This window comes from Lissotriton helveticus, chromosome 2_2 (assembly GCF_964261635.1).
Source record: "Lissotriton helveticus chromosome 2_2, aLisHel1.1, whole genome shotgun sequence".
Taxonomy (NCBI): domain Eukaryota; kingdom Metazoa; phylum Chordata; class Amphibia; order Caudata; family Salamandridae; genus Lissotriton; species Lissotriton helveticus.
The window spans coordinates 348,935,091-348,957,621 of NC_136060.1; the positions used below are offsets into that span (position 1 = coordinate 348,935,091).

The window sequence follows — 22,531 nt, forward strand, 5'->3', positions numbered from 1 at the left end:
CTAAAAAAGTCAATTATTGTCAAGAATGTTTCTGCCTCTTGAACATTGAACGTATTTCATGGCTCAAAACTAAAGATGCCAATTTTGAGTGGTATTGAGCATGTGTCTGTTACAATGAACTTTAGCATAAGTCACAGGATGTCATTCGTGAGGAAACAAGTGTCAAGAGCGCATGTTAAAGTTCTTCCCAGCGAGGGTTATTTTTTCCTTTCATGAAACCTTTTTCCTTTGACTGCTTTTTGCAAAGTATTGTAAGTAGTTTTTAGACTTCATTTTTCTTATCACTGAAAACCAAAGGTTTGTATTCAATATTTTGGTCTACTTCACACATTTATCCAATCCAAGGCAATCATCAAGAAAGAGGTACAAAATATTATTCCACACAGCAACATCTAAAGCAGTCATATGTTAATCAAAAGTCGGGACAATCAAAGAAATCAATGTGATCACTGGCATGGGACTGCCAGGCACATCACACACTCTTAATGCAGAGCATTACAGCATTATATGCCTCTTCCAACAGTCTTGTATCCATTCCATAGTATATCCATGTTGATGGCTGATGCACCACACTGTGAGTCTTCTGAGTTGAGATCCATGGGAATTAAAAAAAAAAGTCCAAGACCAGTTACTAACCTGTAAAGATCTTATCTTGGAAAAAGTTATTGATACACCAAAATGTATGGGATTGTTGTGAAAAGGCAGTAAATGAATTAGCAATGGGATGGAGTTTGAGTGTTGTGATGAGTGTGGGAGGTAAACTAGATAATTGTAAGATTGGATGTTGCTAAAGGTAGTGATAATGATGTACAAAAAAACTCCTAACCTTGGACAACATGTTAAATGTTTGGGCCCTGTTACCCATTTCAACGTCGAGGGATGTGAAAGATTGTGAAAAGTGTGGAAGGTTATGCAATTTTAGTCAGGTGTGTAGAGGCGAGAACCATGGTGAGACAGATCAAGAATGATATGAAGAAGTAAACTAAAAGCAATGTGGAGACGATGATGGATAATTAATGGAGAAATTGTGGTAGAGGAGGAATTTACAATCAGACGATGTCTTTAAAATATGACTGGGGAATGCGCTGTGGATGTAATAGGTTTTTTTAATTCACATTTCAATTTAAGGAGAGATCAGTAGCAAGGAAGCTGTATGTGGCGAGGAAGGTGTTAAATATTTTTGGATTAATGCATGATGCAGACTGACATTATCATCACACCTGGGGAGAAGGTTTAAGTGTTTGAAGAGTATGAAATGTTTTTGAGGATACGCTGAATAGACTAATGGATGGTACATAGTTTCAGATTGAAGGCAGGAGTGACACCTATGAAAATTACGCAACTGAATTCACTAGATAGTCTGTAGGAAGAACAGAGCAACAAAAAGAAAATGTGTGCTTAAGGCATCATTGATTTCATGAAAGCCACTTTGTGACAATAGCCCGGACAGCTGTTACAAATGTTGTGAGTTTCCACAGAAATGCGAATTTGTAGTAATTGACAGCAAAAAAACTCTAATACTTTTCCCATCTCAATTGCTAACATAATTGTAGGTCTACAAGGGTTTATTGACAAAGCATTTTTGGACCATATTCTGATAGGTACATGGGTAGGGTTTTATTCGTTTGGAAATATGGTTACTATTTAAGGAAGAAAATTGTAAAACATTGATGCAAATGTGACGTCCACTACCAAAACCTGTGTTTTTTTCCATTGGCAGACATTCTTTAGATGTAGGGTTAGGATTAGCAGCAGTATTCTTAGAAATCTAAATGTTCTTACATTTCTGTCACAGATCGTTTTTTAAATCACAAAATAAAATGAAATCTCAGGATATCAGAGTAAGAAGTCTACAAATCAGCAACATATTCTTGTGCTGTGAACTTGGGGCCATATGAACTAAGCGGTTTTGCCGGTTCACACTCTGCAATTCACATAATCACAGGGCTTGAAACCGCATAATTCCTTTTTCCAATATATTACCCTCAATATGCAATTCAGAAAAGTATATTCTGAACATCAAAATGATGTTTCTGGCCTCTACTATATCGCAACTTGAAAGGGACTTGTTTTGGGGGCTTCCTTCTAAATTGTGAGTGGGAAAAGTAGGTATCATTGATTTGTGACCACAATTCTGGTGACAAACCATTGTTCTGTTACTGACTTTCAGGTTGGAGTGGTAACCGATTCTAATGGACTAGAACCCCCTTTGGGCGGCTTCCCCTTTTGAGAGTAAAAGTAGCAACTTCATTGGAGTAGGCAATGGCCCAGGGCTGCTTTAAAAAATATATATTTCCATTTTTAAATTCAGTCATAAGGATGGTGGTCTGATGTCACTAGCCTAACTCTATCCCTGTGATTCAATCGCATGGGGTCACAAATTGCAACCCACCTAATGAGGATTCATTTGGCATTGTAAGACTTTCTGCACTTTCCTATTTTGAAAACTGACATATAAGTACATAAGGTGGCACACAAAATTAGATTTGATAAACAAAAGTTGATGTACAATTTGCAAATGCTTTTTTACAAAACCAGTTTAATTTAATTTAAAGGAGCTTGTAGAGCGCCTGGTGACGCCTCCCGGCGTGTCCCCGCGCTGTGGAGAGAGTGTGAGAAGGAATAGAGGAAACCCATCACCAAGTGAAGAGGCAGGTTTTTAGTTTCTTCCTGAACAGGATTTCATTATTCTCCATCCTGATATCCGCAGGAAGAAGGTTCCATTTCCTGGCCGCCAAAGTCCGGAAGGATTTGCCTCCCATTCTGGCCTTTTTGGGGCGTGTGGTTCTGAGCAGACCCATACCTTTAGACCTAAGCGACCTGCTCGGTTCATAGACAGTAGCCAAATCCGACATGTAGGCCGGTGCTCTGTGATGAATTATTTTATGGCACCACAGCATAGCTTTAAAATCAATCCTCTTCCTGATGGGCAGCCAATGGAGGGCTACAAGAGAGGGGCGAGATGGAGCTCGCCGAGGGAGCCTTAAGACCAGGCGAGCTGCCGAATTTTGTAGCACCTGAAGCTTTTTAATATTTTTCTCAGATGTGCCCATGAGCAGCACATTTCCGTAATCAATACGGGACGTTATCAGTGCTTGCGTCATGGTACGCCTGGAATTAATAGGTAACAAGTCAAGGGTACGGTTCAGAGTTTTCATTACCCCAAAGCATTTGCCCACCGTTTTTCTTATGTGGCTGTCAAAGGACAGTTTATTGTCCACCCACACACCCAAGTTCTTCGCCTCTCGGGATGGGGAGGGCAGAGGACCAAGGCAGCTAGGCCACCACTCCTTCGTCCATTTAGCCTCATTTCCTCCCATGATGAGGACCTCCGTCTTAGTCCCGTTCAGTTTCAGACAGTGGTCGTTCATCCAAGTGGCAAGTTTAGTCATGCAGACATTGAAATTATCAGCTTCCTTGGAAGGGGCTTGGGTCAGAGAAATAAGGAGCTGCGTGTCGTCGGCGTAGGAGACAAGCTCCACGCCGAACGATTGCACTACCTCTGCCAGAGGGGCCATATATAGATTAAACAGGGTAGGGCTCAGGGCAGAGCCCTGGGGCACCCCCTGCTCCAGCCTCACCCTATCGGAGAGAAAGCTCCCCCTTTGGACTTGAAAGCTTCTGTCAAGCAAAAAAGCCTTCAGCCATCCCAGTGCCTTTTTGGTGATTCCAGCTTTATTTAGACACTGTAGCAGGATGGAATGTGCTACAGTGTCAAAAGCGGCACTGAGATCAAGCATGATGCATCTGGTCCTAGGTTTTCTGATACTAAATATAACGACATATATCAGCATGGCATTCTAAACTAACAGCCATTGTGTCACAATAGGAAACAGTGAGCTGTCTCTAAGGGCTCGATTATGAGTCTGGCAGTCCTAGGACCGCCAGTCTCGCGGTAGCGCGGCGGTGGCAGATCCGGCCACTGCCGCACTGGCGGTCTGACTGTCCCATTAGGAGTTGGGTGGTCAGACGGCAGGCTCGGTCAGGGAACCACCATTCCCTGGCTTCGGAGCGGAGATCAGAGTCAGCAATGTGCTTGGCAGGACCGCCGAGGTATATCACAAGTTTCCGCCACATGGCCCCGCTGTGCCTCTCAATCGCATGCAAACAGGGGGTATAACATGTGCTCCCCAGTGTGCATGCACATAGGTTCCTGAACGGCTTGGACTTTCGAGTCCATGCCATGCAGTAACCTTGTAGTGTGGAGCCTTTTTCAAAGGCACTGCGGCCTTAAAAAGAGGCACCGCCTTGGGACTGCCATGCAGCCTGTCTGCCAGACTACTTAACCTCATGCGTGCGGCGGTTTTTCCCGCCGTGCGCTGAGTTTTTAAAAAAAACGCGTTACATGACGAGCTCAGCTCGTCATGAGCGTATGACAGGCGTACCTCATGACGAGCTGAGCTCATCATGAGCGTCGAAGGGGTTAAAACTCGTAATCTGTTATGTTATCTTGTTATACTAAAGTTTTTGTAGAGCATGCAATTACCAACAAGGTGCTAAGTTTAACAGTCCTGAAATATATTATTAGGCAATAGAATTAGCGTGTAACCAGGTAGATTTTAAATATTGTCCTGAAGTCCAAGTGGGGGCAAAGCCACTAACCCTTTCCTCCATTATATGTTGGGTGTATCCTTCCCTATCCCGGACTGGAAACACAATTACTCTTGTCTTTGATAGGAACAACTTGATGGTCTGTGTTATCATTGTGGGATAAGTACAGGAGTTCTGCCAAAATGGCAGAAGTTCTGTCTTCTTAAGTTTATTTTCAAAACAAAAAAACCCACAAGTGCTGGTTATTTGAAGCAAAATTTTGATTTTACGTTCACAAATTATATCCTTCTGTGCCTATACCAGCGGTTTGAAAACTCTTTGTGCAAAAGTCATCTGTGATCACACCTGAATCCATGCAGTATACACAGAGCAATCTTGCTGGAAATAAAGGAATACACTCTCATTCAGGTTATTGCCCCACTGGAAAACTGCCTAAAAGTAAGTGTGAGGTTAGGGAATTTTATATGTTTCCATCACTCTCAACCTATGCAAAGAGTTAAACAGTCAGTTGATGGAATGGGGACAAGATACTTTACCCTTTGTTTCATTCGTTAGAGAAGTTTATTAGAATATCTTGTAACCGATTGCCATAACCTCAAACCTTTGTCATCAGTAGCCCCACATGAAAATCTTGCTACCCAAGTACAAAGAAAGATGTAGATATTGCAAAGTCTTGTTAATTGTAGCCTGCTAAATAGCAGCATGACCCTTCTAGCTCCATTTTAGCCAGCATGTCTTGTTCTGCAGAAGAAATATACTCAAAAACAAGTATGTAATTACTGTTTTATTTTGAATATCAAGAGCAATTACAATGGTTTATTATTCTTATGCATTGCAATACTATTACTATGATAAACTCAAGTAAAGGATTTTCCTTCTCTGTAGCTAAAGCTAGGCTTCCCTGTCGGGCAGTAAACATACTGCGAACATTGTAAACGGAGGCTGTAGACACATCGAAATAAGACATATGGCAATTATAATACATTTTCTCCAAAGCAGACTAATGTGTCGCATCCCAGTGAATAATATCAAGCAATTAATTTTCTATAAATAGCCCCATTTTTGCAAGTATTCAGTGTACCGTGTTTACTTTCCAAAGATGTTCTTAACCATATTATTAGTCCATTTAGGGTTATGAGAAATAATAATAAATGCAACACAAATACATGTTAAGGACAAGCCACCCAATATAATAGTTTTTGCAATATAATTTCACGCTAATGCTGTATGATATTTGTAACAAACATTGACAAAGCCAGTAGGTTTGACTTATTACTGAACTTGATTTCTTCATTGATTGGTGAATTTGTGTGTAGTATTTTAGATTAGTTCATGGAAGAATGAGTCATTTGGGTTGAAGAATGGATGCATGAGCGCAAGGGGGAATGACTCAGCACATGACAGAAGAGTGATTTGACAGCATTAACATTTGGAAGAGTGAGAAGAGGTACTTTTAGGTATAAAGCAGACCGATTGAATTTGCCAGAGCTAGCGACCTGTGTGTGCATGTGCCTGTCTTCCCATATATCTGTTCAGCATGAAATATGAAAAATGCAGCCATGTAAAAGAAAAGGAATGTTTTATTAACATAATTCTGTGTGTGTGCTTTTCCTTATTAAGAATAATAAAGATTAAGTATGGCAGGCTATGTATAGTAGGTTAGGCATTGTGGATTATATATTGGAGGCTTAAATAGCTATAGTTGTGTTCTTTATGTGCTTCCTCTTTCTCTATACGCATGTGATAGTGTTATGAATGTATGCTGTCTGACAGTGAACTGTGCGGTTTGTACCCTATCTGCACCATCTTGAATGAGACAGAACTGACTGCATCTCTGTGCTGTCTGAACAAAAGGCATTTTCTTCGAAATGCATAAAAGTCTTACCGTGGCTCCCACGTCAGGTCTGATCTCAGTGCATCTTGCTAACATGTTTCATTCCAAAGGAGTTTGTTTATGGAACTTCATCAGGGCTACAATTAATACAAAATGTTCATATTTACACTGATTATTTGTTATATATTATGATAAGGCACAATCCAATAAACAATCTGAGATATCTGTTCTCTTCCATTGGCTACATCTGTCCGACACTAGATGCATTGTCCCTCCCTTGTTTTTAGCCTTCCTCGCCCTTTCTCCTCGTCACTTCCCCCTCCCTGTTTACCACCTTCCCTCCTCCTTGCTCCCCCCTTCCCTTGTCCACCCTCAACCCGCATCCCCTTCAACCCCCTCCCATTTCTGCCCCTCCCGCTTCTCTTCCTTACCAACCTAACGGACCACTAACCTTCCTATCCTGACCCTGCAATTTTCCGCTTTTTTTCAATTTGTGCCTTTTGATATTTTTGTTGTTTATTTACATTGATGCTATGTATGTCCCCTGTTTTATTGACCTTTCTTGTCTCTAAAATGTAAAGCGCTCTGATACCCCCGGGTCCAGCCAGCGCTTTATAAAACATCTAAAATAAATAAAATAAATAAATAAACGAAAGATTCTTTGAGTGTGACACATTTTATTCCAGCAGAAAAGACATCAAGGCCGGACTCAACTACCACATGCCTAACTGTTCATCACTACACATGGGCAGAAATACCCTAGTGTCGCTAGGAACGTCCCAACAGTGCATGCAGGGAAACTCTAAGTATTAATTAGTAATATGTGATAGCTCATCCGGGCACAGTTGATAAGACTGACGAGAAAACAGCATTCTTCCAACCATGAATTCAACCTAGAAACACAGCTGCCAGTCTGAGAACACCGTGGACCTTCTCCATTATAATTGTCACAGCACAGGAAATCCGAGCTTTGCAAAATGCCATTTTACTTTTTGGTAATGCAAACTAGGGGTGGGCAGAACTCACGGAAAATGACAATGTGGAATTCCACGGAGAGATTCTGCGAAGTTCCGCAAACTAACGGAAATAGGCGTGTCGCGCTGCTCGCACTGTGATAAAGCTCGAACAGCACCACACAGTGCACCAACGTGTGCAGTTACTCAAGTTGATTTTGATGCTGCCCATCATCTGAAAAGAAGGAAAGGTTTGCAATCTCCCAGAAAACTCTATTGTCCCTCATCTGCACTGCACCTTCCAAATCTTCCCAAGCTTTGCTTCTAATTTTCAGTTTTTTTTATCAAGGGCATGCTTGTATATTTTCCTGGCTGACTTAATGTTCTTGGGGGTTTGTGATATTACATTAGTAACTTTTTTAAGGGCTTTATAGGCTTTGGTGCCGTCTTGATCAAACCAGGAATGAGGGGCACCTCCATTTGAACTTAAATTCCTAGTTGACATGCAGGAAACTGAACTACATATCTTTGTAAAGCTTTCACAGATTTTGTTTGGATTCTTGTGGAGGGAAAGACAACAGATGATATCCCCATAAGTATCTTTGGTCAGATCTTCAAAAAACGTATTGGGCTCAACTGAACGCCATTTAATGCAAACGCTTACATTCACAGAATAGTTCTACGGGTGCTTGATCGCACCTATTTTTCTGGTTTTAAATGAAAAGGAAAAATATAAAATAATTGGACTGTGGTCACCAAAAGGTAAGGAGGGCACCTTGTAATACAACAATTTACAGTCCAGATAAGTTGAGAGTAAGATCAAACCTATTATACTGCTTTTACACCTTCCAACAAATGTGTTAGGGGTAACTGCACCAGGGCTAATAATATCAGAGAAAAAATTCAAATTACGGGACAATCCGATTTAGAGTATCCCCATAGCTGGAATGTACAAAAGGAGTAAAGTTGTCACCCTGATCGTTTGAAAGACCACATATATGATTACTACTATGAATGCATTTAACAATGTTATAATCCCCAGCCAAGATGAGTGATGTATAGGTCCTATCAAGGTGCATTAGGTAAATAATATGCTTTTCCTGTTCTTCAATAAGACCAATTGGATGTGTTGCAAAACAAATTATAATAGAAGTTTATAAGGATCACATGAATCAGATTAGGCTGCGATAACTTCTAAATGTGGTAGCAAGGATTAGATACCAAGACCTTAATCTTCAAATTCCTAATGGCTATGGAACCCAAACCGGTGAGACCCCCCCTTGCCGCCTTCCAGACGCAGATAGAATAGCTGGAGTGCAATCAGATTTAAAACCCTCAACATGGAAAGGGTTGATTGACCAAGTCTCTTGACATCATATAATGCCAAGATCTTGAAAAGAGTCAAGTCAGGCTGAGTTACTCAGTTTCTGTCGCATTCCTGCAACATTCCATGATGAGATGCAAACGCGAATGATGACTTATCTGCTGTGCAAGCCGTGGTCAGGTTTGGTGCCTTGTTTGGGCCATTTTGAGTGTCAGTAGTAGAGTCTGTATGACTAAGAACACCAGAAGGACTAGCGGGCCTACACCCTCAAATATTTTCTGAAAAATGTGATAAACGTTCAAAGGAATTTGGAGTTGGGATTGTGGAGCCTTGGATGGGTGCACATGGGCCCTCCCTTGGCCTTGGCTTGGCCCAGGTGTAGCCCGCAAAGCGGAGTCATGTACATGCCATGTAGTGCAGGACACCACCAGGGGCCCTATGCAAAATGTGACATGCAGTCCCTCCAGATTTCGCTCGACTTTCAACTTCATATAACAAATTAGGTGTTGCGAGATCTGTGGTACAACTTATACTCTAGTATATTGAGAAACATACATATTGACTTTTTACCCCTGCAAATAATGACAAGTGGTCCAGTGGCTCAGTAGCTTACCAGATGAATTTGGTCCATGACGGTCCATGTTTCAATCCTGTTTTTGGCACTTGACTGAAAACTGAGATATTATGGGAGAAACACTTACTCTCCTCTACCTCAGAGAGTAGATAACGTGAACTGTTGTTAAGTACATCAGATTTGTAAAAATATTGCTCATATATACAGTCAGAGTTGGCCTGTGCTAGGATAGCGCCCTCGACAGAAAGAAATTTGGCACCCTTGCTGATTTGTCCATTGGTACTGTGTTGTCCTAAGTAGGCATGTCCACCACTAAAATTTTGTAAATTCATTTGTATCACACTCTCATCTGCGTCCTCCCAAAATCTGTCAACTTGCAATACCATGTCATTGAGTCATTGTTGTGCACTTGCTGCAAAATAATACAGTGCACACACAGTGGGGTCATAGGACATTGGTTTAAAAGGTTTCCTATTATGGTTATTGAATTTTTTTTTGGGTTGAGGGCCTGGGCTGCTTGATGCAATAGTAAACCACTAATCATGGCTTATAGCACTAGTCTGGCAGCCATTGCCGCATTTGCTGGGAGAGAGCCCTATGCACAAAGAAAGTTGGTGTTCTCGTGGAGGCAGTAGGAAGCAACTTTTGTATTCACAATCCACCTCCTGATTGATAACATCAAAGCAGTGCCTGGCCGCTGTACACAAACATCTCTGCACCTTCCCCAACCCACCTGAATCATTCACCACTTTATTTGTTGGAGGTGATGTTGGTGTGTGCTAGCAGTGGGTGAGAGTGAAGGACAAGGAACGGGGTTTATGTTGTCTTAAAGAAAGCACCCTCAGCATATGAAAAAAATGATTAAAAGCACACAGCTCTGTGCGCCTCAATGAAGATTCACGCCCTGGGCCGGGACCCTGCACGCCCATGCCAAAAACCAGCCCTGTGTACAGTTCTCTCTTGTGGTTTTACTGTAACCAAAGAACATGCAGATCTTCAGTGTTGCTGGTTTAACTATCTCTATCATATTGGAGATATTCACGTCATGCTTTTACCTTGAATGTAACAGGGGGAGAATAGTTATGAAGTTCGTAGGAATCTTTTTTAATCCCCAAAAATTATGCTCATTAGGATGATTTACTATTCCTTTGTTCATTTGTCTATATGATTGGATCTTAATGATTTGTACCCTTTGATTAATTTACAAATACATAAAAAAATTCCTTGATATGAAATCTTTCCCGTGTTGCTGTTAGTTTCTTCTCTTTTTTACACATTTTGTCATTGAAATAACAATTTGACAAATAGTTGTACTTGACTTGAATAACTGTACAGACTCCAAATTAAGTTGGATCAGATATATAACCAAATAGATTTATTAAGTCTGAGTTCTGGTAAGATAGCGAATAAAACCCTGGCAGGTACCTTTTTCTGGTTCAATTTGCAGCAAAGACCAATGTTTCAAACATAATGTTTGAAATCTTGATAATCAGGTGGGAGTATCTAGATATTTGAAGGTTTTGTACAGCATAAACAAGATCCTCGCAGGTATCATAGCACTTTACACATCTTGAAAAACAGAGACATATACAATCAATATTATAATAGCCGAGAAACAGTACATGATATGGCTGATGAGGGCGGGATCATCTCAATTATAGGACATATCAATCAAACAGTAATTTAACAAGCGAGCAGTAATCGTGAGCAAAGTTGACGGTCCTGATAAGCCCAGAGAGAAGAGTTCCTAGGATCTAGTGCAGAAATGTGTTAATGAGTAGTAGTTTAACTTCTTTCTTGAGACGATGCAGTTGAGGGATCAGGTCTGGGTTCGGGGGGGGGGGGAGTTCCAAATTCTCAGGGCGATGCCAGAGAAGGCTCTTTTGAGTTTTTCTTTTTAGAGAATCTCTGTGGTTTCAGCAGTAAAGTGCTGGAACTTCTAGAAGATCCAGAGCCCCCAGCGAGGTCAAACTTCTGATCAAGAAAACTTGGGGGTGTTGAAGTGAAGGGCTTTGTGAGTCATGCATTTTCAGCAGAACTCTTGCTTCATAGGGGAGCCAGTTGAGGGATTTCAAATCAGGGATGATATGGGTGTTTCTTTTCGATCCAGTTATGAGCCTTGCCGCAGAGTTGAGCAGCCCTCTAAGGGAGCCATTTTAGATTTAGGCAGGCCACCGAGGGTTACGCTTCCATAGTCCAGCCTGGGAATCACTAGGGCGTGGATGGCAGAGTTGAAGTCCTTGGGGTAATATGGTTTTAATTTTCTTAAGATGTTCATTTGAAGGTTCGACCCTTTGGTGGCAGCACTAATGTGCTTCTGAATGTTAAGGCTCTTGTCGAGAGTGCCTAGTGATCTCGCTGCATCAATGACCTAAGACAGGCAGATAAAGGCTATTAGTTGCTTCATCCATTTGTTAATGACAGGTGACTGGTTGGATGGGGTGATTAGGAGATGTTCCGTTTTGAGAGTGTTTAGTTTGAGGTGGTTGCATGTCAGCCAGTTTTGTTTTTTTGTAGGGTTTAGTTGTGAGCTTTGATGTCTTCAGGGAAGGAGAGTTTTCAGGTATAGTCGGGTGGCATCCACATACATATGATTGTGGATGTCGGATGAGCTCAGAATTAACGTTAGCGCCTCCATCAACAGTTGAGAGAGACTGTGGGTGAGAGGAAGGAAACCTGTGGGACCCCTTAGGTGACAGGCAATTGAAAAGTAATTTTATATCTGCTGGGACCAAAATTGGTTTAGCTTGGCCAAAAACCATTAGAGGTTGCCCACGTTCTTGGAAATGTTGGGACTTTTTCTTCTTGTTTTGGTTTATTCATCGGGACTGCTTATGATCTTATTTATCCTCTCCAACAGATATGTTTGTAGTTTGTTTTTGAATAAGTTCTAATATAATCTGCCATTGAAATCTAAAAGACGAATCTATGTGTACATTGTCAATAAATTAGAAATACAGACTGTGAAACAGGACTTGATATGATGAAAGCACATACTGGAGACAAAGTGACAACAGCATAAAATGTCTGTGAGACTGATGACGACATTAAATGAACTGTTTAGACATTAAAACTTGTTTTTTGATTATATGAACACTGTTTAACAAATATAATTTTTATTGTGTTCCTTTTATGTAATAGTGCATACGCTATGTCTTTTTAAAATACTGAAGGCGCTACATTTCTGCGATTGTGGCCAACCTTTTTTTAACAATCTCTGATGTATTGTGTTTGTTGTATATGTTGAAATTTTGAATAAATATATATATATATATTTTTTATTACATATTTGTTGTGGTCAGTACATTGAGGCTCCATTTTATCCATTCCTTATTTTTTAACCTGAATACCTTCAGGTCACTTGTTGCCTAGGAAATTTTATCTATTTGTATTTACCCTGTCCTAGGAACATTATGTGGAATCAGGGGGTCCTCGTTTTATTTTGAACAGAATAAAATGTCCCATTTGCCCTAAAGTCTTTCCGTCACTAAGTAAAATTAATAGTGAATGAATAGTTAGTGTGTTTCGAAAGGTTTAGTATTTTTAATGATTATTAGAAGCATCATTTATTAAATATTTTTATACCGTATGTTGATAAATAAAAGAATGTATTTTTAATTTGTGATTTTTTAAAATAAAAGAAAAATTAGTAATAGTAACTGAGAGATTATGGTGAGTCTCTTGTTTCTCATTTGATTTAATCCCTGCATATTGGGTATTATTTTATTTTTTAATCTGATACATACAATACCAGTTCACACGTGAGGGGATCCCAAGCATCCAGGGTGAAGAAGATGATCACAGTGCTCCCGAGGAGCAATTCCTCCCATCTTTCAGGACATCATTTATTGGTCGCCAGTGCTCACAGCTGCGACCCCTGATCATAAATTTGCGACTCATTGCATATTACTTGCAACCCTTGGGTTTTTGACGAGCGAAGGTCTGTTAAAGTTTCTGCCAAAACGACACGCCGATTCCTGTTTTTATTGTTCTAACTTATTTCTGCTAGTGATATGCTCAAGTTGGGGGTGGAGTCTGCCGCTCACTCGTGGGGTCTGCTGTACTGCTTCACAGATGGCTGCTGAGCATGAATGACGGCAGAGCATATTCATTCCACATATGTTCAGGCTTTGTATGTTATTGTGAAGACAGAAGCTGTGGTCCTTACCACGCTCACCTGTCGTCATTAGCACAGTAAGGCACCACAAAGGGAAGCTCACCATCCTAACACCGGTCTTAGGCGATTTTGCTTGTTGTGCCCACCAAACTGCTATGGGCACCATCAGAGCCAGTGCCAAGGACAGGAAGCGAACTGAAAGGCTAACAGTATATAATTGAATCTGTCTGTAAACAAATACCACGATTTAAGATATAACGGGGGTATGGTTGTGTGGGGGCTGCATACAAACTGCAAAGGGGTGTGTGAATCATTAGGAAATTTTAATTTTTACAGCTGCACATACCTTTCACTACTACATTTAGGATAAAAGTTTCAATGGATATTGAAAATCAAGATAAAGTGTAGATTTTAATGAGTTGTGAAATGGTGGGTCCATACAAATATAGGGCATGCAGAACATGTCTGTGAACATAGCGGCATGTATTTTGCATGCCAATGCAGACTTGTGAATTCATTGTAGTCTCTAACAGCTGATATAAATGCTAAATTCAGTTTTAGTCATGATAGATACTAGTAGCATCACTGCACCCATTGTGCATCTCTCTCTTAACCTGCATTTGTAATAGATCAGAGCTCCTCGGAGTAGTAAAGAAGTCATGGTTGATTTGAATCTATTGAACCATAACTTTCAATAGAAATGCAGAGTTTGAAGGGTGATGGGGCCGGGTTCCACATCCTAGATTTTCTCTGGAACCCCTGGTTGATGTATCGTTAGTTCCTGCTTAAAAGTGTAGAAGGGAGAAATATCTTGCCCAATCAGATTTCACAATCCCGATAAACCATGACTCCAAAGAATCACCAACTACAGGTTCTAAGTTTAGTTTATTACCAGGCCAAGAACAATTGGATATAGAAACACCTCAAGATGATAATGTAGAAATCATTGGAACTAATACACAGCCAAACCTACGGGCAAAATTTAGTCTGTGAAGCCTACAAAGGATGACCAGTTCTAGAATCAGGACGCAGAATATACTGCACCTACATCAAGAGTGTTCTTCATTGGAGGTTCCTAAGTAAAGAGCATTAGTCTGTTCCTGCACTACCACTAAAGTGACATCCCTACTTAGCATTTCCGCAGGCAAGTTCAGGAAAAGTTGTCAACATGTGAAGACTTCCTAAGTGCACTCTCGTTGAATGGATCAAGTAACATATGGCTACGGAGATCGTTCTAGGATGCTCCCTCTCTCTCCATCAGATCTTCTCTCCTAACATAATTCCCAGGGGCGCTGTCCCTAACCCCAACTCCAAAAACTTAGGACACAAACATAATCACATCACGCGATTGTCCCATCCAGCTAGACACCTCCTAGTAGGTAACTTTTCATAAGATTTCGATGCTCCCAGCCTCTGGCTCGATGACCTTGATTCTCACTAGAGAAGGCATGGGAAAGAACACAGTGTCTCAGTATCAGCACTGCCTGTTCAAATATATCCTCTCCTCCCTAAGCTCCTAAAACAAAAGCGTTAATCTAACTAACGAAGATGATTTTCTCCACTTGCAACAGAAACGTGGGAAAGAAAAGATTCTGCATACACATGAACATTATGAACAACTCGTTTAAGAGAGCCAGAGAAAAATACATATGAGGCCTACAGAAAAGTGGGTAACATAAGAATCACTATGATACTTCGTTGAAAACGCATATACATGAACATTATTATTGTGCACATTTAAATCAGTGCATTACACAGTCAGTGAATTAATTTCTCATTAGTCATTTATGGAACAAACATTAAGATTTCATCACTTAGAACACAATTACAATGTTAATTTCTCCACGGATAACGAAATACCTCTATCAATTCATCGTACACGTTATTACGGTAGACAGACAAAATATCGAATCAAAAATATAGAATAACACTAATATCGAAGTCAAAATATAGAATGGACAAAATATCGAATGGACAGAATATAGTCAACAAAAATATCGAATTTAAGGTAAGTAATTTAATATCGATTTTCATAAATATAGAAAGTCAAAATATCGAAGTATATAATATGGGTATTAAATATATCGAATTTTTAATAATATCGAATTTTTTAAAGTGTTTTGTATGTTAGTATATGTGTGAAAAGTGTATATTTATTTTATAATATATTTTAAGTAATCAATTTTATGTTATTTAATTTTTGCATAATTTAATTCTGTAGCGGGTTGTGGGTTTATAGGGGAATAGGGTGGGAAGTAATTTAATTATAATTAATTAAATATTTTAATTTATTTATTGGTATTTATTTTGAATTAATTGTTAATTAATTTTTAATTGGTAATTAATTAAATTTTAATTGGCAATTAATCTTACTTAATTGATAATTATGTCCATTTTATTAATTCATTTTCCGTAGTGGGTTGTGGGTTTATAGGGGAATAGGGTGGGAAGTAATTAAATGTATAATTAATTAAATATTTTAATTTATTTATTGGTATTTATCTTGAATTAATTGTTAATTCATGTTTAATTGGTAATTAATAACATTTTAATTAATTTGTATTAATTGATTAATTGATAAATATGGTAATTTTATAAATTTATTTCCCGTAGCGGGTTGTGGGTTTATAGGGGAATAGGGTGGGAAGTAATTTAATTGTAATTAATAAAATATTTTAATTTAGTTATTGGTATTTATTTTGAATTAATCGTTAATTAATTTTCAATTGCTAATTAATTAATTGGTAATTGGTAATTAATGTGTATTAATAGGTAATGAATTTTAATAATGAATTTTCATTTGTATTTTTAATTAATTAATTATTGTATTATATTAAATTGGTAATTACTTTAAAATATTTTTTTATTGGTATTAATATTTAATTTCTTTTTATTAATATATGAAGTATTTACTTTCCCTACTGTTGCACTCACTGGAGTGGGAATAGTAATTTTTACCTCTATGCTATCCAACACTTTCCCTACTGTTGCACTCTCTGGAGTGGGAATAGTAATTTTTACCCCTACGCTATCCAAGCCTTTCCCTACTGTTGCACTCTCTGGAGTGGGATTAGTAATTTGTACCCCTACGCTATCCAACATTTTCCCTACTGTTGCACTCTCTGGAGTGGGAATAGTAATTTTTACCCCTATGCTATCCAGCGCTTTCCCTACTGTTGCACTCTCTGGAGTGGGAATAGTAGTTTTTACCCCTACGCTATCCAACGCTTTCCCTACTGTTGCCCTCACTGGAGTGCGAATAGTAATTTTTACCCCTATGCTATCCAACGCTTTTCCTGCTGCTGCACTCACTGGAGTGGGAATAGTAATTTTTACCCCTACGCTATCCATCGCTTTCCCTACTGTTGCACTCTCTGGAGTGGGAATAGTAATTTTTACCCCTACGCTATCCAACGCTTTCCCTACTGGTGTACTCACTGGAGTGGTAATAGTTAATTTTACCCTCCCGCTATCCTACGGTAAAAATATTGTATTTTTTAAAAATTAATATTATGTTAATATATATATATGTTTTGAAAAATAAAATTGTATGGTGTTTTTATAACTTAAATTAATTATTTAATAATGTTAAGGTTATTTAAGTATTTTTAAGCATATTTTAGTTAACTATTTTTAATATTTAATTAATTTTACATTATTTTTAAGACATTTAAAAAAATTCGATATTTTGACTAACTATATTTTTTAAACTATATTTTTGATTAGATATTTTTGTACTTACCTGTTTATAGATAGGAATTCGATATTTTTGTATTCAATATTTTATCTTTGACATTTGTGTAATTCTATATTAGTGTAATAGATATTATGTCAGTGATCCGTTATTACATTGCATTCGAATACCCAAATGTTAACCCAACAAAAGATTGCCCCATTAGTGAATTAGGAAGCTAAAAATGTGTAACTTGTTTGCAAATTGGGGCAGTTTTGAACTTAAGGAGAGGTTGCATCAGTGTTTTGCAAGATATTGAAGACTGTTTGGATTTGAGTTTGCTGCAGCAATGTTTGTTTTATTATCAGAACTGCTCCTGCACCCTGGGGAGGTCACAGTATTCTCTCCTCTGTAATATTCACTCTGCCCATACCAATTACCCAGTGCACCATTGTCTCACTTGCCACATACCCTAAATGTGGACTTCTCCCAGTCCCCTCTCACTCCCCTTCAGGCGACTCCTATATTTAGTTGTATAGGTACACTGACTCGCACCGATATAATGTCCCCAGACGATTATTGCAATTATTTCTGTGTATGTGCAGTATGTTTGTGTAATAAATAAAATAAATAATGCCAGTATTGCATTCATCTTCTAAGTCTACGTTTGCCAATGAGCAGTGAACTCGGGTGCATCTCTAGCCTTCTATAACTGCTCTCCTTATGCCGTTTACTGCTGGTAGTGTACTTCACAACCTTCATAAAGGATTACTGTAATAAAAACGGTACTGTCCTGTTTGAAGTGCCCTCTGTCCTTAATATATAATGACCGCACCGCGCCTCCAGCATTAATGCCTTGTCAGAGCTATCGTTATGAGGGCAGAGGATGTGGCATAATCGTAGGAGTTAAGGACCTTGGGACTGAAAAAGCTGGTTTGTGCCTCGGTGTAGGCTCAACATCCAGTGATTCTGTGCAAATCACTTAGGGCCAGATGTAGGAAGCCTAATACCGGTCGGTAACGGACAAAATTACCGAATTTCGGTCGTTACCGACCGGTATTAGGCTTTTCAGATGTAGGGGCCTAATTTAAGGATTCAGTAATTTACCGAATCGGTAATTTTAGGAATCGGTAAATTACCGAATTCTTAAATACCGACTCGGTAAATTACCGAATCCTTAATGTAGGAAGCACTCAAGTGAGTGCTTTTCACTTGTAAGGATTCGTTATTTACCACCAACTACAAGTTGGTGGTAAATATCGAAAATCCTAAAAAAAAGCAATTTTGTGCTTTTTTCAACTGTGCCATGTAGCAGACATACAGCATATATGTGTGCCACATGTGCACCCATGCATTATACAGGGGTGCAACAGGGTGTCAGTGTGACACCCTGCCACCCTTGTAAGTCTACCCCCTTTTACTGATTCGGTATTTCTCATTCATTCCTATGGGCCTTCAGGCCCATAGGAATAAATGGGGAATACCAAATCGGTAAATACCGAATCGGTTTTTACCGAATTTTATCGATTCTGTAAAATATACCGAATCATTAGCTACATATCATTTACCTATTCTAAAATACCGAATCGGTAAAATTCGTTTTTTTAGAATCGGTAAATGATATTTACCTACATCTGGCCCTTAATCTTACCATGTCAAAACAATGAATGTGACTTGTTCTAATGTAAAGCGCTTCAATACCTTTGGCTCGAGTCTGCGCTATATAAAATTGCACAAAAAAAAAGAAATATTCCGATACGTGGTGTATTTTTACCCATAGTGTTAACCGGCAATGTTGCCAGGCCTCAATTTCTGAGAAGGTAGGATCTGTGCCTTGCAGTGTCTTTTGAAGTGCAAATTGGCTGTCCCATTTATGCAAGATTTCAAAGCAGCCAGCTGATTAACATCAAACAGTCCAGGAGGACATTGTTTGGTTTGTAGGCAGAAAAAATGCTTCCATGAACACTAATGGATAAAGGACAGCCCTTTAGCATCAGAGAGGGGTGTCCTGTTGTATTAATGACCTAACTGATGCTAACGACAACTGAGTTTGCTTTGTTGATTACACCATTTTCAATGTCTCAAGAGTCGATCACTGCATTTAAATGGGAAAGCTTCGGGCACGCATTGATCTATTGAAAGTAATGTGTCTGCGGGGGGGGGGGGGGGGTGAATGGAACTGGACTGTTCGCGAGAACCACTGTCACTCGGGCTGATTAAAATGGATAAACAATTCCTCGGGAGTCCCTTTGGCCAATGCACTGTATTCTTCAAAAAGCCTATTATACAATAGCGAAAAAACATAATGCGCCATGTTTTCTTTAATATCATTAGCTGAGGAAATTGCAACGATATATAAATTAAAATAAACCAATTCATTCAAGATCAAAAATGTGTGGCCAATATATGATTATTATTGAAAAATATATACACTATTATTATTAATGGCATTTGGAAGCAGAGTTTTAAATCGTCTGCTAAGATTTGAAACCACTCTTGTCTTTACACCACTCAGGTTTTCGTTACGTCGTCTGTCCAATCCAGAACTGCTCTGATAAAACCTTGGCACTTCCGTTCTCTGGCTCGATGGACCAGAATTCCCTGACAGTGCAGGACGATTATGTCTTTCTGAAGGTAAGATTATTTTTTTCTATTGCTGAGTACGAAGAAACAAAGTCACACCTAATGTACGCCAGAAAATCTTGGCAACTTGATGTTTCACTACTCTCTCCTTGCATAGCAGAACATCTCCCCGGGGCATGTATAGCTGGTAGGTTTGGTTGATATGCATTTTTCAGGGATTCAGATCTATCTATACCCCTCCAATATGAAGAGTTTTTACCAGTATAAAGCCTCGTATGCAGCTAGTGCCAGTTGTCTTTCTGATCAATTAAGCAACAGGGCAAGATGATGTGCAGAAAATTCAAAATATTAATAATTTGGTTGCAGTTCCAAGTTTCAGAGGATAAAACACAAAAGTCTAGAGCAGTGATTCTTAACCTGTGTGTAGTGTCCTGCAGGACACGTTCTAGTGTTCCAGCAATGTACGGTGTCACCGGCCGCTCCCCTAGGGCTGGCTTCCACACTCACCCCACATCCATCCATCACAGGCATCAATGGTCAGGTGACCCATACAATAAAAGGGGCCGGGCGCGCCTGCCGTGGGCCAGCTGTATTTACAGTAACCATGTGTGTTTGTATTCTCTTTTATGCTGCATGGGGTCCAAGAGCCCAAGACCCTACAATAGTGACCAGGGGTCTGACCCCGCGTTTGCAACCAGCAGCTCTGCTGTTGCACATGGGGAGTAAAGCCCGAGGCACCCCCACACTTGATGTTTGTAAGACAGCAACTGAGGCTGGACAGGGTGAGCGAGCAAAGACGACGGTGTCCAGTCTCCATGCCCTCCGGCTGCCTGCACCTGCCACGAGCCTGCCACAAGCCCTGTATGGTAGTGGCGGACCTGGAGCAGTATCCATTATCTTCTGGGCATGAGGTGAGCACAGTGGGAGGAACTGTGTGCAGCAGGCGAGGGAGAGGAATCTGCATACATGCTGCACGCTGCATTGTGTTCGAGGTGCACATATGCTGCCGACCCTCACTGGGACCACTGCCCACACCTTCAGCGCCCATGTGGGCAGGGAAGGGCCAACTACCAGAGTAACTCGCAGCAGCGGCCCGTCTGGGGTTAATCTTGTGAAACGAGACACCATTCATCACAAGCCCCCATCTGTAGCTCCAGCCCCCATGCAGCCCGTAGTTTGAGAGAGACTGCTGTGGCAGTGAAGGAGCGACAGCAGTACCACCTAGCAAATAGTTGATGTATCGCATCAAAGAAAAGAATAACAGTTTGCACATAAACGGCCCCCAACAGAACGGACACTCAGGATAGGTACAAGCCGCTCTGGTTGGTTTCTGAAGAAATGTGCTTTCAAACTTCTAATGCGTTTGTAGTATGTGTTCCTTAGTGATCTCAAATGTTTAAGTGTGTTCAAGGTAAGGTGATGATCTCCACAGTCATTCAGCAAATCTCAGGGTGCGTCTTTCTGTATTCAGGCCATTATACCATGGTTTGGAGTATTTGGTTGACAGTCTTTTTTGCTGAAACAGAGTGATCAAGTTTAGAATATTCTCCATGGAATACTTGTAGTGGTTTGTGAGATCATGAACATCTGACATGTCTCCAAAAGGTAGAAGGATGTTATTACGTAGAGCTGTCAATTCACTGAGGTCGATACTCTGCATGTACCTTTTCCGGAGTTTAGGTTTTGTTAGTTGAGCTTTGTTTGATCTCACCGGTTCAGTGAAGAGGAATGATGCTGTGTCCTGTTTCCACACAAAGGGCTGCGTACCCCCTGTAGTTATCCTGGAACCAGGGCAGGGAAGGCAGGGGATCTGTGCACTTCAAAGGCATTGCCTCAGCTACATGAGGCATCTTCAACGTTTATCCATGCAACGCTCCGCAAAGCAGGATTAAAGGTACTTTAGTTCAGCGGGCCTAACTCCATCGTGGTCAGCCTGAACTTGTGACCTTGTTCCGGTCTGGCACAACCAGATATCCACAGTGTGCCTATTACGCCTTTTGGTGCTATTTTCTCTAAACACTTTAAAATGAAATATCTCTGGCTCTACCAATTGGATTTTTGTGGTTTTGTTTTTGTATTTATTTATTAGATTCAGCTCCATTTGTCTAACATGGTGTGGTGTCCTTTTTTGTGTTGTGTTTTACTGGTTTACTGCTTGAAGTGTTGCACAAATACTTTACACATTGCCTCTAAGTTAAACTTGACTGCTCTGTGCCAAGTTACCAGGAGGTTGAACACAGGTTAATTTGGGGTTGCTTTTTGATTACCGTGACTAGCATTGTGGTTGCTGCTTGACCAGGGCTCCCACATCAGTCAATCAGTAACCCAATTTCTAACAGATATCCTGCAGAGTGTCCCAGGAGGATAGGCAGTGCTTAATTTGAGCCAGTGGTTTGAGGTACTCTACGCCGGCACTTAATTGTTGCCAACACCGGCGCTTGTGAGTCTGTCACAAGGTGGCGCTGTCTGGCTAATTTAGTAATGGCCACAACAATAGTTAATTATCAATTCTATAAACATTAAAAATGACTATTACCTGCTGCCCAAACCATTCTTATAGCTTTAGTGGCCTGAAATTGTCTGAATTGTCACTCTTGTAGGAGTGTGATGGTTAGTAGTTGTGTTGTCACTATCATTGGCAGCATGGCAGGGGCAATGTGTGGTGGAAGCAGCACTGGCCTCCTGACGAGAGTCCTGGCACTTTTTTGTTTTTTTTACATATTAAGCACTGAGGACAGGAGCACTGCAGGAGGAGTAAAAGAGTACTGGGGGCAACTGTAGAGCAGTAGTGCCTCCCCATAAGTCCCTTGAAGCTCCACCATTGATTTTTGACACACCATGTGTCTCCACGGCCACTGTCAGAGTGACCTCAAGAGAGTTTTGCTGGCATTTTAAGGACACTTTGAGCTGGAGATTTTAATC

At 40.1% G+C, this 22,531-nt stretch overlaps 1 protein-coding gene across 5 annotated transcripts in view; it reads left to right on the forward strand.

The window, feature by feature from the left end:
* Positions 1–22,531, forward strand: part of SORCS2 (sortilin related VPS10 domain containing receptor 2) — a 2,165,153-nt gene that overhangs the window by 1,618,400 nt on the left and 524,222 nt on the right. For all 5 annotated transcript variants that reach the window (XM_078678523.1, XM_078678525.1, XM_078678524.1 and 2 more), the window contains exon 7: positions 19,542–19,660. In XM_078678523.1, the coding sequence (XP_078534649.1) occupies positions 19,542–19,660 (119 nt within the window). The remainder of the gene's footprint in view (positions 1–19,541; positions 19,661–22,531) is intronic.